This window comes from Glandiceps talaboti, chromosome 16, assembly GCF_964340395.1.
Source record: "Glandiceps talaboti chromosome 16, keGlaTala1.1, whole genome shotgun sequence".
Taxonomy (NCBI): domain Eukaryota; kingdom Metazoa; phylum Hemichordata; class Enteropneusta; family Spengelidae; genus Glandiceps; species Glandiceps talaboti.
In genome coordinates this window covers 22,417,701-22,436,399 of record NC_135564.1, presented here as the reverse complement: position 1 = coordinate 22,436,399, position 18,699 = coordinate 22,417,701, and the positions used below count along the sequence as shown (strand labels likewise).

At 35.9% G+C, this 18,699-nt stretch overlaps 1 protein-coding gene across 1 annotated transcript; it reads right to left on the bottom strand.

The window, feature by feature from the left end:
- Window positions 1-231: 231 nt before the first annotated feature.
- On the bottom strand, window positions 232-18,672 carry LOC144447583 (CBP80/20-dependent translation initiation factor-like). The gene is made up of 4 exons (XM_078137658.1): window positions 18,324-18,672; window positions 9,871-10,287; window positions 5,228-5,275; window positions 232-2,464 (listed from the first exon to the last, which is right to left on the bottom strand). The coding sequence occupies exons 1-4, from the start codon at window positions 18,456-18,458 to the stop codon at window positions 2,258-2,260; spliced, it is 807 nt and encodes a 268-aa protein (XP_077993784.1). The 5' UTR covers window positions 18,459-18,672; the 3' UTR covers window positions 232-2,257.
- Window positions 18,673-18,699: the final 27 nt, after the last annotated feature.

Here is an 18,699-nt window from a genome sequence, read left to right as displayed (position 1 = left end):
GTCCAGTGTGGAATTCAAGTCTTTATGCTATGTTTAAAGGGCCACAAACTGAGTTTATATATTTTTGGATGAGATTTATGCTGTATTTAAAAGTCACTACTTACTGAATCATGCGTAACCATCACTTGTAATCAACTGAACTCAAACCTGATATTCAGAAATAACATATAAACGATCCAATATTTACAATAATTTTTTTTATACATAAAAACAGTATCAAAAATGTCTAGAAATCCATACTTGGCAATCAACTGTTTTAACAAAACAAGTCATTGAGAATGACATAGTCCCCGCTATAATTGGGTTTTAAGGAATTATCACTACTCTGATCACGCAACAACATTTGTGAACCTAAAACAAACAGACTTAGATATGTTGTGTGTGCTTGTTGGACATGGAATATGCCTCCAACAATAAAGGATTGGTTGGGTATGGGGGATCATATCACGATGAAAATGGAGTCTGAGTTATGGCTTTGGACATGGAAAATTCACAAACACAATGGCTGCCAGGCAGCCATATTGGATCGTATCATGACGAAAATGGATATGCACATGGATATGTCATAGAATACTGTCCTAATACCAACTTTGAATGAGATCTGTTCAAGCATGTCTGAGTTATGGCTTTGGACATGAAAATTCGCAAACAAAATTTTTGCCAGGCAGCCATATTGGATCGTATTATGACGAAAATGGATATGCACATGTATGTCATAGAACACTGTCCTAATACCAACTTTGAATGAGATCTGTTCAAGCATGTCTGAGTTATGGCTTTGGACATGAAAATTTGCAAACAAAATGGCTACCAGGCAGCCATATTGGATCGTATCACAATGAAAATGGATATGCACATGTATGTCATAAAACACTGTCCTAATACCAACTTTGAATGAGATCTGTTCAAGTATGTCTGAGTTATGGCTTTGGACATGAAAATTCACAAACAAAATGGCTGCTAGGCGGCCATATTGGATCGTATCATGACAACAATGAATATACACATGTATGTCATAGAACACTGTCCTAATGCCAACTTTGAATGAGATCTGTTAAAGCATGTCTGAGTTATGGCTTTAGACAGGGAAAATTCGCAAACAAAATGGTTGCTAGGTGGCCATATTGGATCGTATCATAAAACAAATTGACGTGCATATGTATGCCATAGTATGTTGCACCTGTACCAAGTTTGAAAAAAATCGGTCCAGGCATCTTCAAGAAACGGCTGCGGACGGACGGACGGACGGACAGACGCACGCACGGAACCCAATCCATAAGTCCCCGTTTTGGACTTCGTCCGCAGGGACAAACCAGAAAGCAATTGTAATTTTATAGAAGGTATGTATCGCCATTAATACCTATAGCTGTTCATGGTAATTTCAAATTCATGATAATTTTAGAGCTAAAAATCTCATCAACATGGCTTTGAATTGATGTAGGATCACTACCGGTATATTAGAATGACAACCACAAGTCTATAGGCTATACTTGAAGTCACTGCATTCCTAGTTATACTATCAAACTTTGTATTGGATACAGTCAGTAGTACAGATATTTCACCATATAGCTTTCTACTCTGATATTACTAACCCTAATATAACACAGATTATAGTGAATATAACCATGGCAGTATAAGTAAGATCATTATAATGGTAACATATTTGAAAATAACAAATTTGATATATAAAGAAAAACCGTATTATACCTGAGTTGTTAAAATGACTTACAAATATAAAATAATATAAATAAATAAATATCAAAAATGTTGACTTATCCTGCAATACTAGTGGTTGCATACATGTCAAATGTCAAATAGCAAAATTTTTTTGAAGCCTGACCCTTGACCTAAAGGTCAGGACTTGAAACAACTAACCAGAATAGTAACTTAACTACACCAGCAAAGAGTACAGTCCTTTCCCATGTCCACTCCTGGATTTTCTTTGGTTTATTTCTTAGATACGAAGTAGGTGAGCCAGTTTTCAGATTACTATTAAAGATAGACGCAAGGTATTCATATGATTACAATGACAGGAGGAAAGTGTTCCTTATTTCAAGGTTTTTCCCAAGCGATGCCAAATCATTCAGCCTCATGTCCAACTCCCAGTGTTTACACTTTCATGACTTCAGAACAACCAAGGCACCACTACCATCCACTTGGGTAATCTACTACTTTGAATAACAATACTTTCAGTTTGTATCTATCATAGTTAACAGAAAGCTGGCTTTCCTCAGTAATATACGTAGATATGTTACAATCAATATCTACTGATTATTTCTTTGTAGTATGCTTTGATACCATCATTGAGAGTCCATCCGTTGGCACTCATTTCCAATACTTCCAATAGTAGACATCTTACAAATGTGGATGTATCTGGATCCAGAAGTCTGTCTCGTACAGATAGTAATACTTTCTCCATGCTACAGTTATCTTGTTCTTGTAGAAACCCACCTCTTCTTTTCAACTAGTTGGAAAAATACAGAGCAGAACTGCAAGATTAGTCACTAGTTTACACTCCTGTAACCATACACTAAACACTCTTTACACTCCTGTAACCATATGCTAAACACTCTTTACACTCCTGTAACCATATACTAAACATTCTTTACACTCCTGTAACCATACACTAAACATTCTTTACACTCCTGTAACCATACACTAAACACTCCATTCCTGTAACCATACACTAAATACACTTTACACTCCTGTAACCATATACTAAACACTCTTTACACTCCTGTAACCATACACTAAACACTCTTTACACTCCTGTAACCATACACTAAACACTCCATTCCTGTAACCATACACTAAACACTCTTTACACTCCTGTAACCATACACTAAACACTCTTTACACTCCTGTAACCACACAGTAAATACTAGTACTCTTTACACTCCTGTAACCATACACTAAACACTCCATTCCTGTAACCATACACTAAACACTCTTTACACTCCTGTAACCATACACTAAACACTCTTTACACTCCTGTAACCATACACTAAACACTCCATTCCTGTAACCATACACTAAACACTCTTTACACTCCTGTAACCACACAGTAAATACTCTTTACACTCCTGTAACCATACACTAAACACTCCATTCCTGTAACCATACACTAAACACTCTTTACACTCCTGTAACCATACACTAAACACTCTTTACACTCCTGTAACCATACACTAAACACTCCATTCCTGTAACCATATACTAAACACTCTTTACACTCCTGTAACCATACACTAAACACTCTTTACACTCCTGTAACCATACACTAAACACTCCATTCCTGTAACCATACACTAAACACACTTTACACTCCTGTAACCATATACTAAACACTCTTTACACTCCTGTAACCATACACTAAACACTCTTTACACTCCTGTAACCATACACTAAACACTCCATTCCTGTAACCATACACTAAACACTCTTTACACTCCTGTAACCATATACTAAACACTCTTTACACTCCTGTAACCATACACTAAACACTCCATTCCTGTAACCGCATACACGAAACACTCTTTACAATCCTATAACCATACACTAAACACTCCATTCCTATAACCATACACTAAACACTCTTTACACTCCTGTAACCATACACTAAACACTCCATTCCTGTAACCATACACTAAACACTCTTTACACTCCTGTAACCATACACTAAACACTCTTTACACTCCTGTAACCATACACTAAACACTCCATTCCTGTAACCATACACTAAACACTCTTTACACTCCTATAACCACACAGTAAATACTCTTTACACTCCTGTAACCATAGCAAACTTCTTACCATTTTCTTTTCAGCTACATGTACATTGTAACTCCTTACCATTTTCTTTTTGGTTAACTTCTTACCATTTTCTTTTTAGTTAACTTACCATTTTCTTTTTAGCTAACTTACCATTTTCTTTTTAGCTAACTTACCATTTTCTTTTCAGCTACATGTAACTTCTTACCATTTTCTTTTTAGCTAACTTACCATTTTCTTTTTAGGTAACTTCTTACCATTTTCTTTTCAGCTAACTTACCATTTTCTTTTTAGCTAACTTCTTACCATTTTCTTTTTAGCTAACTTCTTCCTATTTTCTTTTCAGCTAACTTACCATTTTCTTTTTAGGTAACTTCTTACCATTTTCTTTTCAGCTAACTTACCATTTTCTTTTTAGGTAACTTCTTACCATTTTCTTTTCAGCTAACTTACCATTTTCTTTTTAGGTAACTTCTTACCATTTTCTTTTTAGCTAACTTACCATTTTCTTTTTAGCTAACTTCTTACCATTTTCTTTTTAGCTAACTTCTTCCTATTTTCTTTTCAGCTAACTTACCATTTTCTTTTTAGCTAACTTACCATTTGTTTTTAGCTAACTTACCATTTTCTTTTTAGCTAACTTCTTACCATTTTCTTTTCAGCTAACTTACCATTTTCTTTTTAGCTAACTTCTTACCATTTTCTTTTTAGCTAACTTCATACCATTTTCTTTTTAGCTAACTTCTTACCATTTTCTTTTTAGCTAACTCTTAACCATTTTCTTTTTAGCTAACTTCTTACGATTTTCTATTCAGTTAACTTCTTACCATTTTCTAAATAGCTAACTTCTTACCATTTTTATGATTATTTTGGTACATGTTTGGACAGGGCTGTGCCAAAGATCTGCTTTTTTCTAGATATTTTTGGGCAGTGAATAAGGATTGTCTTGCCATTGAGGGTGCTATTCAGGTTATTATACATGTACCATGCAATAGCCCAGTTGACCAAAAAATATAGAATATACACTCAGGTTGTTGAAGTTCTACATCATGACAACTTGCATCTATGTCATTATAAAGTGTATCTACTTAACTGGTTCTGCTGTGTTCAAAATATGAGGCAAAACATTCACAATTCCCAACACTTTCCCTAATTTTCCTTTGATATTTATTACTGGCACTGGTGTAATTATGTTATTCCTCAATATTTGTCTTCATTCAGCCTGAAAATACTCACTATACGAGTTTTGTCATTACTCGTCTATCAACTCATAGTGGCAAAGCCCCTTAGGTCACTAAATATTGGGAAATAACAATCATCCACAAACACGACCACCTACCTTTACAAATTTCACACTTGCCACTTAGCTGGTACAAATTTGTATGACTTTTCACATCCTCCCACCCTCCCTCCGGCTCCTTCCCAACATTAACCAATGCTTGTAATTATTCCATACCTCATGGATACAGTGTTCTACTTCTTCTTCCGTGCTGTTTCCTAGAAGCTGAAAATGCAAAATAATATTTGTTTAAAATTTCTATGATGCAAACCTGAAATTAAAGTTTCTTGCTTTAAAAACAGGAAAATGGTCATACTGACACTTTAAGACACTACCAAATTTAAACCATTTACATATAACAATGTGTCATATGTCATATTGACACCTTAAGGGGGGAGGTGTCAAATTAAAAAAAGTCAATTTTCTTATACTTTGCATACTTAAACATTGATATCTGAATATGTAAAAAATGCAGAGAAAATACTATGTCACCACCTTTGTTTTCAGTATAATGACCATTTCTTGCATGTACATATATATGTTTGGGTCAAAATAAGTAGATTTACAACAATTAACTACAACATGATTTTTGACAGTTAAAGATTATCCCCAGAACACCAAATGAACTTATGTATTTAAGTGCAATGTATAGTAGGTCCAGACACATCTTTTTTTGTCATTTATATTCATTATTTCATAAAATATTATGTTATTTTATCTCCAGCTGCTTTACTATTTTTTAAGAAAAACGTAAGAAAATTGCAAAAAAGGATAAAAGTCTGTGATAGATTTTTTTAATACACTGTATGTGTACATTGTATTATTCCAGCTATTTATCAATGACAAGAAAAAATGGGGTCACCACATCCGTTTAAATTCTAGAATTCTAGAAATATCTTATGAAATTTTGTTGAATTTTGATAAAAATTAAAATGAGCTTGTTTATCTTTGCACATATGTATAATGTACCAACGTCACTTCATAATTTTATAGTGGTCAATATGTCACCTTCCCACGTCAAAAAACCCACACTGACAAAACCCGTCACCGGTATTCATGACAGTATAACTTCCTCTGTACAGATGAAAGGTGTGAATGGTTTGTGGGCCATGTTTCCAGACCATACCGGCAATATAGCCGAGGGAGTGTGGTTGATGATACATTTCATCAAGTCTAAAATTTATAAAACAGTTCCTCTTTAAATTAAGTCATGCATGGTACTAAAGTTAATTTTCTTCGCAAGGACTTCTGAAATTCAATTATACAAGATTACCTTCCATTCACCCCTTAAATCTCCAAGAGTACATACAGTGCTAGAAAAACATCTAACACTTCACTTCACTTCACTTCACTTCAAAACACTTCCGGGTCTGTTTCGCGTTCGAATGTTGACAAGAGTGTGAGTTTCAGTCTGCGCCAAAAGTTGCGTCGTTGACGTAATTCGAATTTGACACCTCCTACCTTAAGACACTACCAAATTCATATACAATGTGTCATCTTAGTTATTACTTTGCCTCCATACTAGTAACATAGCATACCATGACATGTTATAGGAAGTACAAACTACTTGGAATGTGTTTTATAGGCAATACCTACCTGAGTTGCTATATACATGTATGTATATTTTACCAAGTGGGTTTCCAACCAAAAACTATCATACAAAGTATGGAAACCTTGACAAGTTTGACCTGATCGATTTACCTTCTTGTAACCATGTTTTCATACTTTTACAAAACACACAATAATACTTATCCAGGCTCAAAATACATTAGATACACTGTGTTACTATGCACATAATTTTGCCCAGTGCAGGTAAATTTCAAAAATGAGGTACATGCTACATGCATGTTAGTTATTACTGGAAAAACTATATAAATCTCTTTAAAATAACTACAACCAGATTTAAACTGAATATCTCCCGTAAGGGAATCGCTAATTATGCAAATTAAACTAAAAAAAAACTATGGTAACAGGCTTTTTTTTGGACAAGCGTGCTTCTTAGGTTTATGCATGTGCCAAATTATCCGGTATTTTAAGAGTGCATGATACTGCTTAATTACTGAGTACCGTTCAATACCTAAAATGATTAATTATGCAAATTTTTCATTTTAAAACTATAAGCTATATCAACAAATTTTATAGGACATATCCGTTTTGTTATGGTTAATGCATTACTGCCAAAATTAGCGTCAAAATCCCATTACGGTGCGGCTCTTCCAAATTTGCATGCACTCTACATGTAAATATGTTATAAATGTAAATACACGTACATGAACACATCAGTGTCATTCTCCCGCACACTGTATTCAAGTACATAGTTTGCCCTTCCAAAAGAAAATATTTATATGCAACAATACTCTATACAGTGGTTTAATTTCGTCTTTCCAGAATTTCAATTTTCTATGGTAATCACTCTCTAAAATTATGTACTCGAGAACAAACTCCAGATGAATCTATGTTAGGGAGAGCGGCAGTTCTTGGAGTTGGACCGTACAGAGTACATAAAATTACACTATGATACAATACCACAATCCACAAACTATTAGTTCCACGACATGAAGTATGAACGACAGCGTGAACTGTAAATTCACATAATGCGTTCGATCCCGTAACGAAGCTCAAAAAAAGTTCGGTTTTAGTGAGAATGAAATGGTGATGTGGCAGTGAATTCATCTACGTGAAGTTTTCAGCACAGACTACTGTCCACTGATGTGGTCTATTTAATCTATTTAATCATCGCTTTGCCCATGAGGGAAGAGCTTCGCCGTAATGGCCATGCTATTGTCATTGATGGAAATACTTTCTAAATTCTAACCATGTCTGTTAATACGTAACCAATCATGTGGATAAGTAATGACAATATCACATAGTTTCTAAACTACCCAAGACGTGCTCTCCACGTCAGGAATTGGTCATGGGGAACATGAAACTGTTGAAACATTTTGCATATGATGGGTCATATTCAAATTTCACAGGTCACACTACACATAGAGATTTAGAACTTGAAGGTAGTTACAATCAGAACTGACTAAATCCATGATGCCTTGTTCTCCAACTTCGAAGCAAAGATGATAACCGTAAGCCAACAGTAAGCCCCATTTGTCCCCCGTTCATGACGCATCTCCAGTGACGCATACATCCAAAATAATGCGTCCCAAGTGTCAAATATGGCATCAAATATGCATGAATAACACGTTAACGCGACCTCTGGTATGTACTGAATTATATTGAAATTGAAGTATGTATTCTTAAGATATGGCCTAATTACTGAAAATAATTAATTATGCAAATTATTCATTAACACTGTAAGGTACATAAACAAACTTTATAGGACATATGTATGTTGTTATGTTTAACGATTATAATTATATTGAAATTGAAGTATGCAGATATTGCTTAATTAGTTGATTTCATTGATATGCAAATTTCCCTTTTTAACATGAACAGATCTTGCACTATTATGGTTGATATATGTACCATATTTTACGAAATTTGAAGTTTGCATTTTTAAGATACAGCCTAGTTACCTAAAATCATTAATTACGCAAATTTTTCATTAAAACTAAGCTATATCAACAAATTTTATAGGACATATCCGCTTTCTTATGGTTAACAATGTACTAAATGATATTGAAATTCAAGTATGCATTCTTATGATATGTCCTAATTACCAAAAATCATTAATCATGCAAATTAGTTATTAACACTGTAAGGTACATCTACAACTTTATAGGGCATGTAAAGTTTGTTATGTTTAATGTATGAAGTAAATTATCTTGAAATTGAAGTATGCAGTCTTAAGATATAGCCTAATTACCGAAAACAATTAATTATGCAAATTATTCACTAAATCTTCACACGAAATCAACAACTTTTGTAGGCGATATGCACTCTGTTATGTTTAACGTATGTACTAAATTGTATTGAAATTGAAGTATGAAGTCGTCTTGATCGACGTCTTCTTCCATACCAATAAGTGAAAGTGAATGAAACCAACACATTTTATCATGTTTAACATTCCTATTTTTATTTAAAGTCATTCAATCACAGTGTATCCTTTCCCTTGAAGATATAGCCTAATTACCGAAACTCATTGATTATGCAAATTATTCATTAACACTGTATATAGCGTTTTCCCATGCCGTGCTCAAAGCGCTTTACAATTATTACCCCTGGCTCAGATCAGAACGGCACAATGGCTCTTTAGTCTTCCTCACCTCCCCGGGGAGCATACAATCCATTGCAGCCATTTAAGCGCATAGGATCAAAGCCTTCACATTGCAACCTACATCCTACCAGGTCCCCAATTATACAGCTGGGTTGACAGAGGCACAGTTGTGGTTCAAATCTTGCCCAAGGACTTTAGCCACTCAGAATCAAACAGCAGGTAGCTGCAGGGCTCATACCTGAAACCTGTAGATTCCAAGCCGGTCATGCTAAGTGGAGTCATAATGGGTGAATGGTTAGCATAATGGGATGTTTACCAAAACCTATTCAGTTCTTGCCATTACCCTATGGGACATGTCTACAAAATTTAGTTTGAATTGAGCCAGTCGTTTTTTAGAAAATGGTAACACACACACACACACACACACACACACACACACACACACACACACACACACACAAAAGACATTTCAACCTCTAATACAAAACCTTCGAATTCCTTACGACAGTTGAGACTTTTTTGAGCTACAAAAAAAAAGTTGAAAGAATGATTCTGTCTAATCTTTATGGCTTGATCCACCAATAAGATCGCAGTGATGCAGGGATTAAATCATGGGCCTTTAAACAACAAATTTACTTCATGTCTATCTTACCTCAGTTACACAAACAAAAACTGGTTTAGCCAAAGCCTTCAATATTTCTCCATTTTGTGTTCTCATCACAACAAAGAGTTCAACCAGAAATGTCACAAGTCCTAACCAAGTGTTAATGGCATCATTCTTTAGATTTTCTCTTCTCCCAAATTCTGCCTGTAGTAATTTCAAAATAATATTACGAAACTTCACTCCCTCTACTTCTATATTTGCCAGTCTGTTACATAGTTGCGCAGCCTCCAATCCAAAGCTGAAGTTATCTAAGGCTAGCCTACATAGACTGTCACCAACATCTTGTAGTTGTTTACCAGTATCTGCATAATTTTGCACCATATTCATCACCTGAGTTGCATCTTCTTCTACAGTTGCCATGTCAACTTGTTTCATTCTGTTGGTGATTTCTTCAAGAGTTGATATCTGCAAGAAAAGTGGATGAGGCTGATTGGGACTGACAGAATGGTAAGTACAAATGTAGTATTCTTTAAGTTCCTGAGCTGCACTAATGGTAGCATTACATTATAACTTAGTACATACACTGTACATTTGAGATACCTAAGCGCATCTGTCCTGAAAATATTATCGATGTAGCCTTTAGTTTTGATAAGATATTGGCATAATTTCTGTAGGCCATCAAAAGAAAAAAATTGTTTCTGGTCAGGAAATGTTATCTAAAGTGGTGCGACAGTATCACCATTTTCTAAAAAACGACTGGCTCAATTCAAAGTAAATTTAGTACATGTGTTCCGTGGGGGAGTGGCAAGAACTGTTTAGGTTTTGGTAAACATCCCATAAATATTAATGAGTAATTTACGTAATTAATGGTTTTCGGTAAATTAGGCTATATCTCAAGAATGCACGCTTCAAATTCAATATAATGTGGTACATTTTGTACATACATTTGCAATACCTTATGACTTTGATGTTGACATTTTTGCTTTTGTGCTACATGTATTTATCGTTCCATGGTTTACTTTTAAATTAGTTTTGAGTGCAAACCTGCAAGGATTAAAAGTTCAAAAACAAACACAAAAAATAGCGCCAATGGCATTGTAGCACAACTGTACAGTTTTGAACACAACTGAACTGATAAGGTTCAATATTGCTATAGGCATGGTGGGGTGTCTGTAAATCCTTACTGTACATGCATGTCTACAGACATTTGCAGTCACCTTGACTACGAAGGTCAAGGATGTTTTCTCATAAATCTCCTTGGTAAGGTCTACCTGCCTTTAATAGTTAATTGATTTTGAGTTTTGATTTGGGTGAGGGGTTTATTGTTAACTCCTTATCATTCTGGGGTTTGCCCTCAAAAGCTACTTTTGCGTTTAACTCCAGAATGAAAAAACAAGCGACCTATCGGTCAGAATAGCTCTGCTGTTTTTTTAATATTTTTTATTTTGGTAAGATGTAGAAGTGGTTCAGTTGTTCAGCTCTTCACTATGCAGTTTTGTTTTAGCGATCTCAGAAAAAGAATGACTGAGAAATGCACACACACAAACAAGCGACCTATCGGTCAGAATAGCTCCGCTGTTTTTTTTTTAATTTTATTTTTTATTTTGGTGACATGTAGAAGTGGTTCAGTTCTTCAGCTCTTTACTATGCAGTTTTGTTTTAGCGATGCAATAAAGTGGTTAGTGGTTTCATATATATGATGTCTCACTATAAAACACATTTTACACAGAAGTTGGTAATGTATTGTACTTTTATACCATAGTCACCATTTTATAACAACAATCTACTGTTATGAAAAATTGCACAAAATCTCAGAAAAAAAATGACTGGGAAATGCACACAAGAAAAAGAAAAAAAAAGAGGATTTTGAGGTTGGCTATAAATAATTCAAGTGTCTTACAGCTTTAACCCTGGAAAATTTTAATGATGAATGAAATAAACTAGGGATCTAAAATAATTTTGAGGCAATTTCAATTTCAATTTTCTAACAAATTTACCAAGTCAACAACATTCAACTTGTACTAGTTGTAGTAGATATATATATATAGGGAAGAAATGTATTAATCGCCATCTTAATTTCCGTACGGCGACAATCCCCAAGTACCCGAAAGAGAGTCATTCTCAGCCATAATGGCTGAGAGTCATTCTCAGCCATAATGGCTGAGAATGACTCTCGCTTTCGGGTACTTGGCACTATCCCACAGGACTAGTAAAATTGATAACGTAGTAGTCCTGCAAAAAATTTGGTGGTCCTATCTTTAAGTGCTTTCGCTTGTTCACTTAGGCTCTTCATCTCTCTTAGTTTTTGCTCTACTTCTAATTCACTTTTCCAAACCCCATATTTATTTCAAACCGTGTGTTGTAATTGAACTGTCTATATCTTTGTAGTTGTTTGTGCATCATCAACTCCTTACTGTAATTTTATTCTCTTTTTTATGTTTTGGAGCTTCTTCTCTTTTTTTGTTGCTTTCTGTGAGTAGTTTGTCTTAATTGGGGGGGGGGGGAGGAGTAATAAGATGTTATGTGGTCTTATTTCTAACTTAAATACTACATAACATTTCTGATACACATTGATCTAACTATTGCATTTTTAAAAGACAAAAAATTACCTTCCCATAGAGCAAGTCTTTATAGTGTTGTCCTTAGTGCATATTAGAATGTATTTACAACATAAAAATAAATAAATTTGAAGGTTACCAGCAGTTACAGCAAAATTTTGTTACTAATTACATGTACAAGTCACTTCGTCTATTTTTGTGTCTATGTACTTCCGGGTTGACATAAACGTTAAACGTGATAGTACAGTCGGCCCTATAATTACTAAGAAATGACAAAACCGTTCGCAAAATAAAGTTCAGGATTTTAATTTTTCAAACTGAATATCAATATCCACTACACATTCAATAACTGGTTTCGCGTATTTAGAAATGTGCCCCAAAACATGAACACGCGTACGGAACACGGAATCGTGTGATGTGCATGGTCAGTGTTACTAAGTAAGTTAGCAGTTTCATTGTAGGCTGCAAGTTGTACCGGTAAAACAACGATCATCACATCATGTAGGAAGTACAAAAACATAGAACACGTTGTTTTCTTGCTGAATAAACTCACTGAAATAACAACACGGTCAAATTGCGTCTTCGATTTTGACAGCCACCATTGTTAGGATTGAGCTTCACTAGTTCCGTTGAACGTGGCCGGGCGAACGCCGACATCCAATTTGTACAGCGTTTTTACAAAGGGAGCTCGTCAATAACCTACCGAATAATTAACTCAGAAACGTAGTTTAAATACTAACTGATCTAAAAATTACTGTTCAGAAAGACTACGCATCCGTACATAAATACGAATTCATGTGACTAAAGATTTCAACTTTACTATTTACTTGTTACAGTGTAGAGGCCTTATTATACACATATCATCGTACAACTAATTTTATTGGCTATAATATTAGCTACATTTGAAAGGTCTCACTTGATTGGCTCATCCTTCGCTATTCCCGTTTTCAAGAGACACCCCGCCAGAATAAAGTGCCACGTAGTACAGCAATGGCGCGAGATCGCCTGTTGGGCGACTTTCCCACCGGGTGTGCTTTTCGAAAACTACACAACACATGCTTTTATGACACGGAATCATAGAAAATCTACCCCGTTTCCAAACTAATCGTAATTTTATCGCGAATAGACAACCGGAGTTGGTCAAAATAGCAAATTAAAAATCAAATGAATTTTACTATGACCGTGAATTCATCATATAGCCGGTGGTTTGAATTCTGAGCTCCCTGATATACCTATCGAAAAGTCACTATCCCGTCGGACTACCTGGAATGGGCATTTTAGGTCCTTACAGAAAGTTACTAGTCGCGGGATAGCGGACCAGCGTGTATGTCGTCGAACCCTTGCCATATGTTACAGCATAGACCCTCCTGGTTACAGTGGTAACACTCGTTCATGTTCGATTACCTTTCATAAAGAAAACACAACGAAATGGTTGAAGTGATCTTTTTTTTAATTTCTTTTCATCACAACAATAAAATCTGCGCGATCAAAAGTGTTGTAAACTAAACCAGAAAGAATTATCGAGCTGGCTAAACTTCCCGATGAACTGGAGTAAGGTCCAAGTCCAAGTAAGCCCCGATAGTACGTGAGAAAATCGTCTCAAACTAGCGATACAACTTTCAAAATATAACTTGACATGTCTTCATTTGTTAGAGTTATACAATTCAAGACGGGGTTTCACTCGAAAACAACAATTCTGTGAATAATGACACTCTGAACGCTGCGATTTCTCGGACGATGTGTGGAAGACTTCTCACAATGATCATGAGGTGCATACTCTGGAATGAACCATTCTGTAGGAGGGGTGGAGAGAGAATTGGATTTGAAGTTTACAACCCTTTTTCGAACAAATATTTGTCATTTGGGCGCACAATGCGTAGAATTAAGACTATAGCACATATTACATTGCTTGTTTGACGTCAATAGTGTCTTTTGAAAAGTTGCACTTTACCTAAAGTCTCGCGGACTGATTTCCAAATGTGGCGTTGGTCACAATGCTCATTAACATATTAATTTTTTTGTTAAATTACAAAAAAAAAATCATAAAAAATAGAAAAGATGATGTGCTGACTTGAAATTAACAAATCTAAGTAAGCTACCCTCTGTTCATCAACACACCAGATATCAAAGCAATCTGACAAGTAGGATTTGAGGAGATGATGAAAATATCATTTTTTGAAAACAATCGTAAAAAATTGAAAATGGTACAGATCAACTTGGCAAATCCGAATATTCTCTGTGTCTTGCACAACGACCAATCCCAATCAGAATGGGCGAAAAACGCCTCGACCGCCTCTCTCTGATCTTCGGTGATGATAATTGACATCTTACTCATCCTGACTGCAAGTTCAGACTGACATTCTAAACTTTGACTGCACAATTTATAACATGTTACAACGTTGTACCATCATTACACATCCATTTCTATACACAACCACCCTTGGTGTACGCGATCCATTGCTATGAAGTGTTGACAGATACTTAGAACTTCTGTCAGTGTCATGTCTGTAACCTCTGTTCGTATGAGCCTCTGTGGCGTTGACTATCATAAAATTTCAATGATATTCACCATGGCCAATAAAGTAGGAAATGTGCCATACATGTATGTTGAAAGAACAGTTGCCCTATGATTATCCATTTACAAATGTATGCGCATTGTTCTAATTTACAACACAGTATTTGTTAGTGTTTCTGCTGCCCACTCGCCAAATCGCAAAATGCGAATAAAATCTGCATTTGGCAAGAATATTTTTGATACAATTAGCCAAACTTGCGAAGCCAATTTAGAATAGTGCACCAGAAAATCTATGCATAATGCTTGTGGTTTCTTTGTCACAACATGGAATATCCGTAATTTAAACTCCATTGTATTACATTTAGAAGGAAGTGTACACATTGTGCGTTCCTCAAAAGTTAAACAAATCATAAAATTGTTACATCAGCAATGCAAATAACGTCCCATCCAACAAACTTGTAAGTTCTGTTGTGTAAAACTTTCAGCATCTGATCATGTGATCCATGCTTGTAAAATTTGATCAAGTAGTTCGTCACATGCAAGGAGCGATGGAAGATGAGTCGTCTTTATTACCGAGCCATTCCACTATGCAGGAGAACTGTTAACTCGTAATTCACGAAGGTATGATAATTCATTTATTCCTGAACGATACATAACATTCAAACCATGTTCACTTCAGACGAAGAGAATGGTGTAGTGAATGGTAAATTCACATAATGCGTTCGATCTAGTAACGAAGCTCAAAAAGAAAAAGTTTCAGTTTTAGTGAGAATGAAATGGTGACATGGCAGTTTGAGTTTATCTAAGTGAAGTTTTCAGCATAGACTGTCCAACGATGTGGTCCATTTGATCATCGCTTCACTCATGAGGGAAGATGCTTTGCCGTAATTATGAATGGGCGTGCTATCGATGGAAACCCTTTCTAACTACATCTGTTAATAAGTAACCAATCACGTGGATAAGTAATGATAATATCGCGTAGTTTCTAATTACCCAAGATGTGCTGCTCTCCACGTCAGGAAATGGTCATGGGGCACATAAAACTGTTGAAACGTAAATGCATACTATGGGTCATATTCAAATTTCACAGGTCACACTGCACATTGAGATTTAAAAAATAGTTACGATGAGAACTGACTAAAACCTACTCCAACTGTGCTCCAACTTCGAAGCAAAGATTCAGGTTCATTTTAATCGCAAAAGTTTGGCTAATTGAAAGTCTGGTTTGGCTAAAAAATATTGAGGCAAATTAGCCAAATTGCCAGTAAATTTTTTGACCCAGAGGAAACACTGTAAAATACAAACTACCTCGAAGTATACATTTTGTTTAAACTACGAGTTTATATTGTCTCGATTTTGTATCATACAGTAATTGTTAGTATCGCATTTCTTTTGAAAATGGTTTCAATTCTGAATACGAGATTCGCATTGTTTGAATATGACAGTAATAAAATGTTTACAGTGTAGCAAAAACTTCAACTAAGTAAAAATAACCACCAATGGATCAACCGAAATGTGTGAATGACAATGTCTACACACTTATCAAAGTTAACTCATAATTACCATAAAGCCCTAAAACAGTAGTGATATTACCATCATGACTGAGCATAAACCCAAGAGAGATGTCCCATCCTATAAACCACAGACACTGTCTATGTATAAGCTGAGTAACTGAAACAAGCATTCGAATACAAGAACCTTTCGAATTCTCTTGACATGCGTCAAAGGAAATGTTCCAAGCTTTAGTTGCCTTTTACATTTGAAACCGAGTACAAAGAAGTATCACCATTCTGAACACTGAAGACTTTACCAAAGATTGCAATGTGGGCTAAAATGCAACCACAGACCATGGAAGTATTATGTATAACCCACAGGTAGAACAACTGGGGAGGGATCAAACACCACATGTTGAATGCCGCTGTTTGAACTGCAATCAGTAACCGCTTACTTTAAGCTTGATAAGCTGGCTTTCCTAACGATATGTGAACAACTTCCGGGTGTCCGGAACGAGCTTAGCATATTAATGACGTAGTTCGGGTGTTGTCGTGGTTACTCGCCACACATAAGTCTGAGGTAGAAAGTATGGGAAATGAAGAGTCGCATTGTAGTCAACAAGTTTAGCAACCACCACAGCAGTCAAATAATAGTCTTACTGACACCAAAACCACCTAAAAAAGTAAGGAAAATGCTTCCTTGTGCAACACACACAGTGCATTTGTATATAAGCAAATGACAAAAAAGGGACACGAGCGTATGTGGTGCCATCAAGAAATCAAAATTTTCAACTCGCGTCTGCGCACTCCACAACAAACTGCAACATGTAGACAAAAATACCGTTGTAAAGCATGTAATCTGCGGTCCATTTTCTTCAAAGACAATTTTTGTTCTGATTTGTTGCACATATTGAAATCGAGAGTTGAAAAATATTCACAAAAACGAGTGCGCAAACTAGAAATTGGTGTAACTTCCGTCAATCTTACTCGATCGCGTTACAACAAACACTGTTTACCTCAGGAAGACGCTATCTTTTCAATGAAATGTTATGCGCAGATGCAGTGACCTTTGCCCGTAACAGATACGGCTTAGCAACGCTCACATGAAAAAGCCACGCTCTGGTAACCAACGTCGCCCACTGCCAGCGCAACATTCAATCTAAGATCAGAGGGATTTCACACAATGGATATAAAGGGATTAACTCGGTCTAAAACAAAGGATTTTTAAAGGGATTAACTCAGTTGGTCTTGTGGGTTACACTTCCATGCATAGACAGTGCATGGGTCATATTATTAGCAGCAAAACAAAACACAGATTTCTATAACTACACAAAAGAAACAGTTCACACCATATACACAGAATAACAAAAGATACTCATAGAAGTACAAAGCAGATTACAATACAAACACTATGAAGTATCTAAATCCTAACAACATAAACATTCTAACCATGTGTGTTAATATGTATATCCTAGAGGTCATGGGTTACTGAATAGATTACCATGTATGCATACACTGCCCAGCCCACACCATGTAAATTAGCTCAAAGGAATTTTTCAACTTTTGCTAGACCGGTTAAGGCTTTGGTCACCTTGACAGTGAGCAGAAAAGTCTGAGGGGTCTAGCAGCAAGACTAATAGTAATACAGCCTTTTAGTGGTCGGAGATACAGCTGAGAGCAAAGTAACCAGGGAAAAAAAAAAAAATAGTTTTGAAAACTCAATGAGTGAATTGATCAATATCACACACAAAATAAGTTATACTGGACCACAAAAATTGATCATTCAATCGATCAATCATTCAACCAAATAATAAATCCATCAATAAATCAATCGATCAATCAATTACATGCTCGCTGCCCCCTGTGGTCATACATAGTGCTAGCTGCTACACAAGTTTCTTTTTCGATATAAACTATCGCTTGACTGAAACTTACCGATTGCCCTACTTGTCCGTTGATATTTGGCCGTCTAAGAGGCCCTGTTAATCCATCTTGGGCTGGCCTTATACCACGTCCACGACCCCTTACTCGCAAACTTGCTAGCATATCATTATCACCACTTGCAGCCATATTGAATCTCCCTCCTCCTGCAATACACTTTTCGTAGGCACGAAATTTACCGATCACTCATGTGTTTCGTAATGCACGGACCTTCTTGAAGGTGCATACAGCAGAGCAATTATAAATGTTGTTTCAAGTGCGATAACTGGTGCCAATAACAAAAGTGAAGGGCGGACTGGCTCACTCAAAGCGTATAATACTAATAATATTACTATACACCCACCATGCAGTCCCGTAAAAGTTCTGCTGA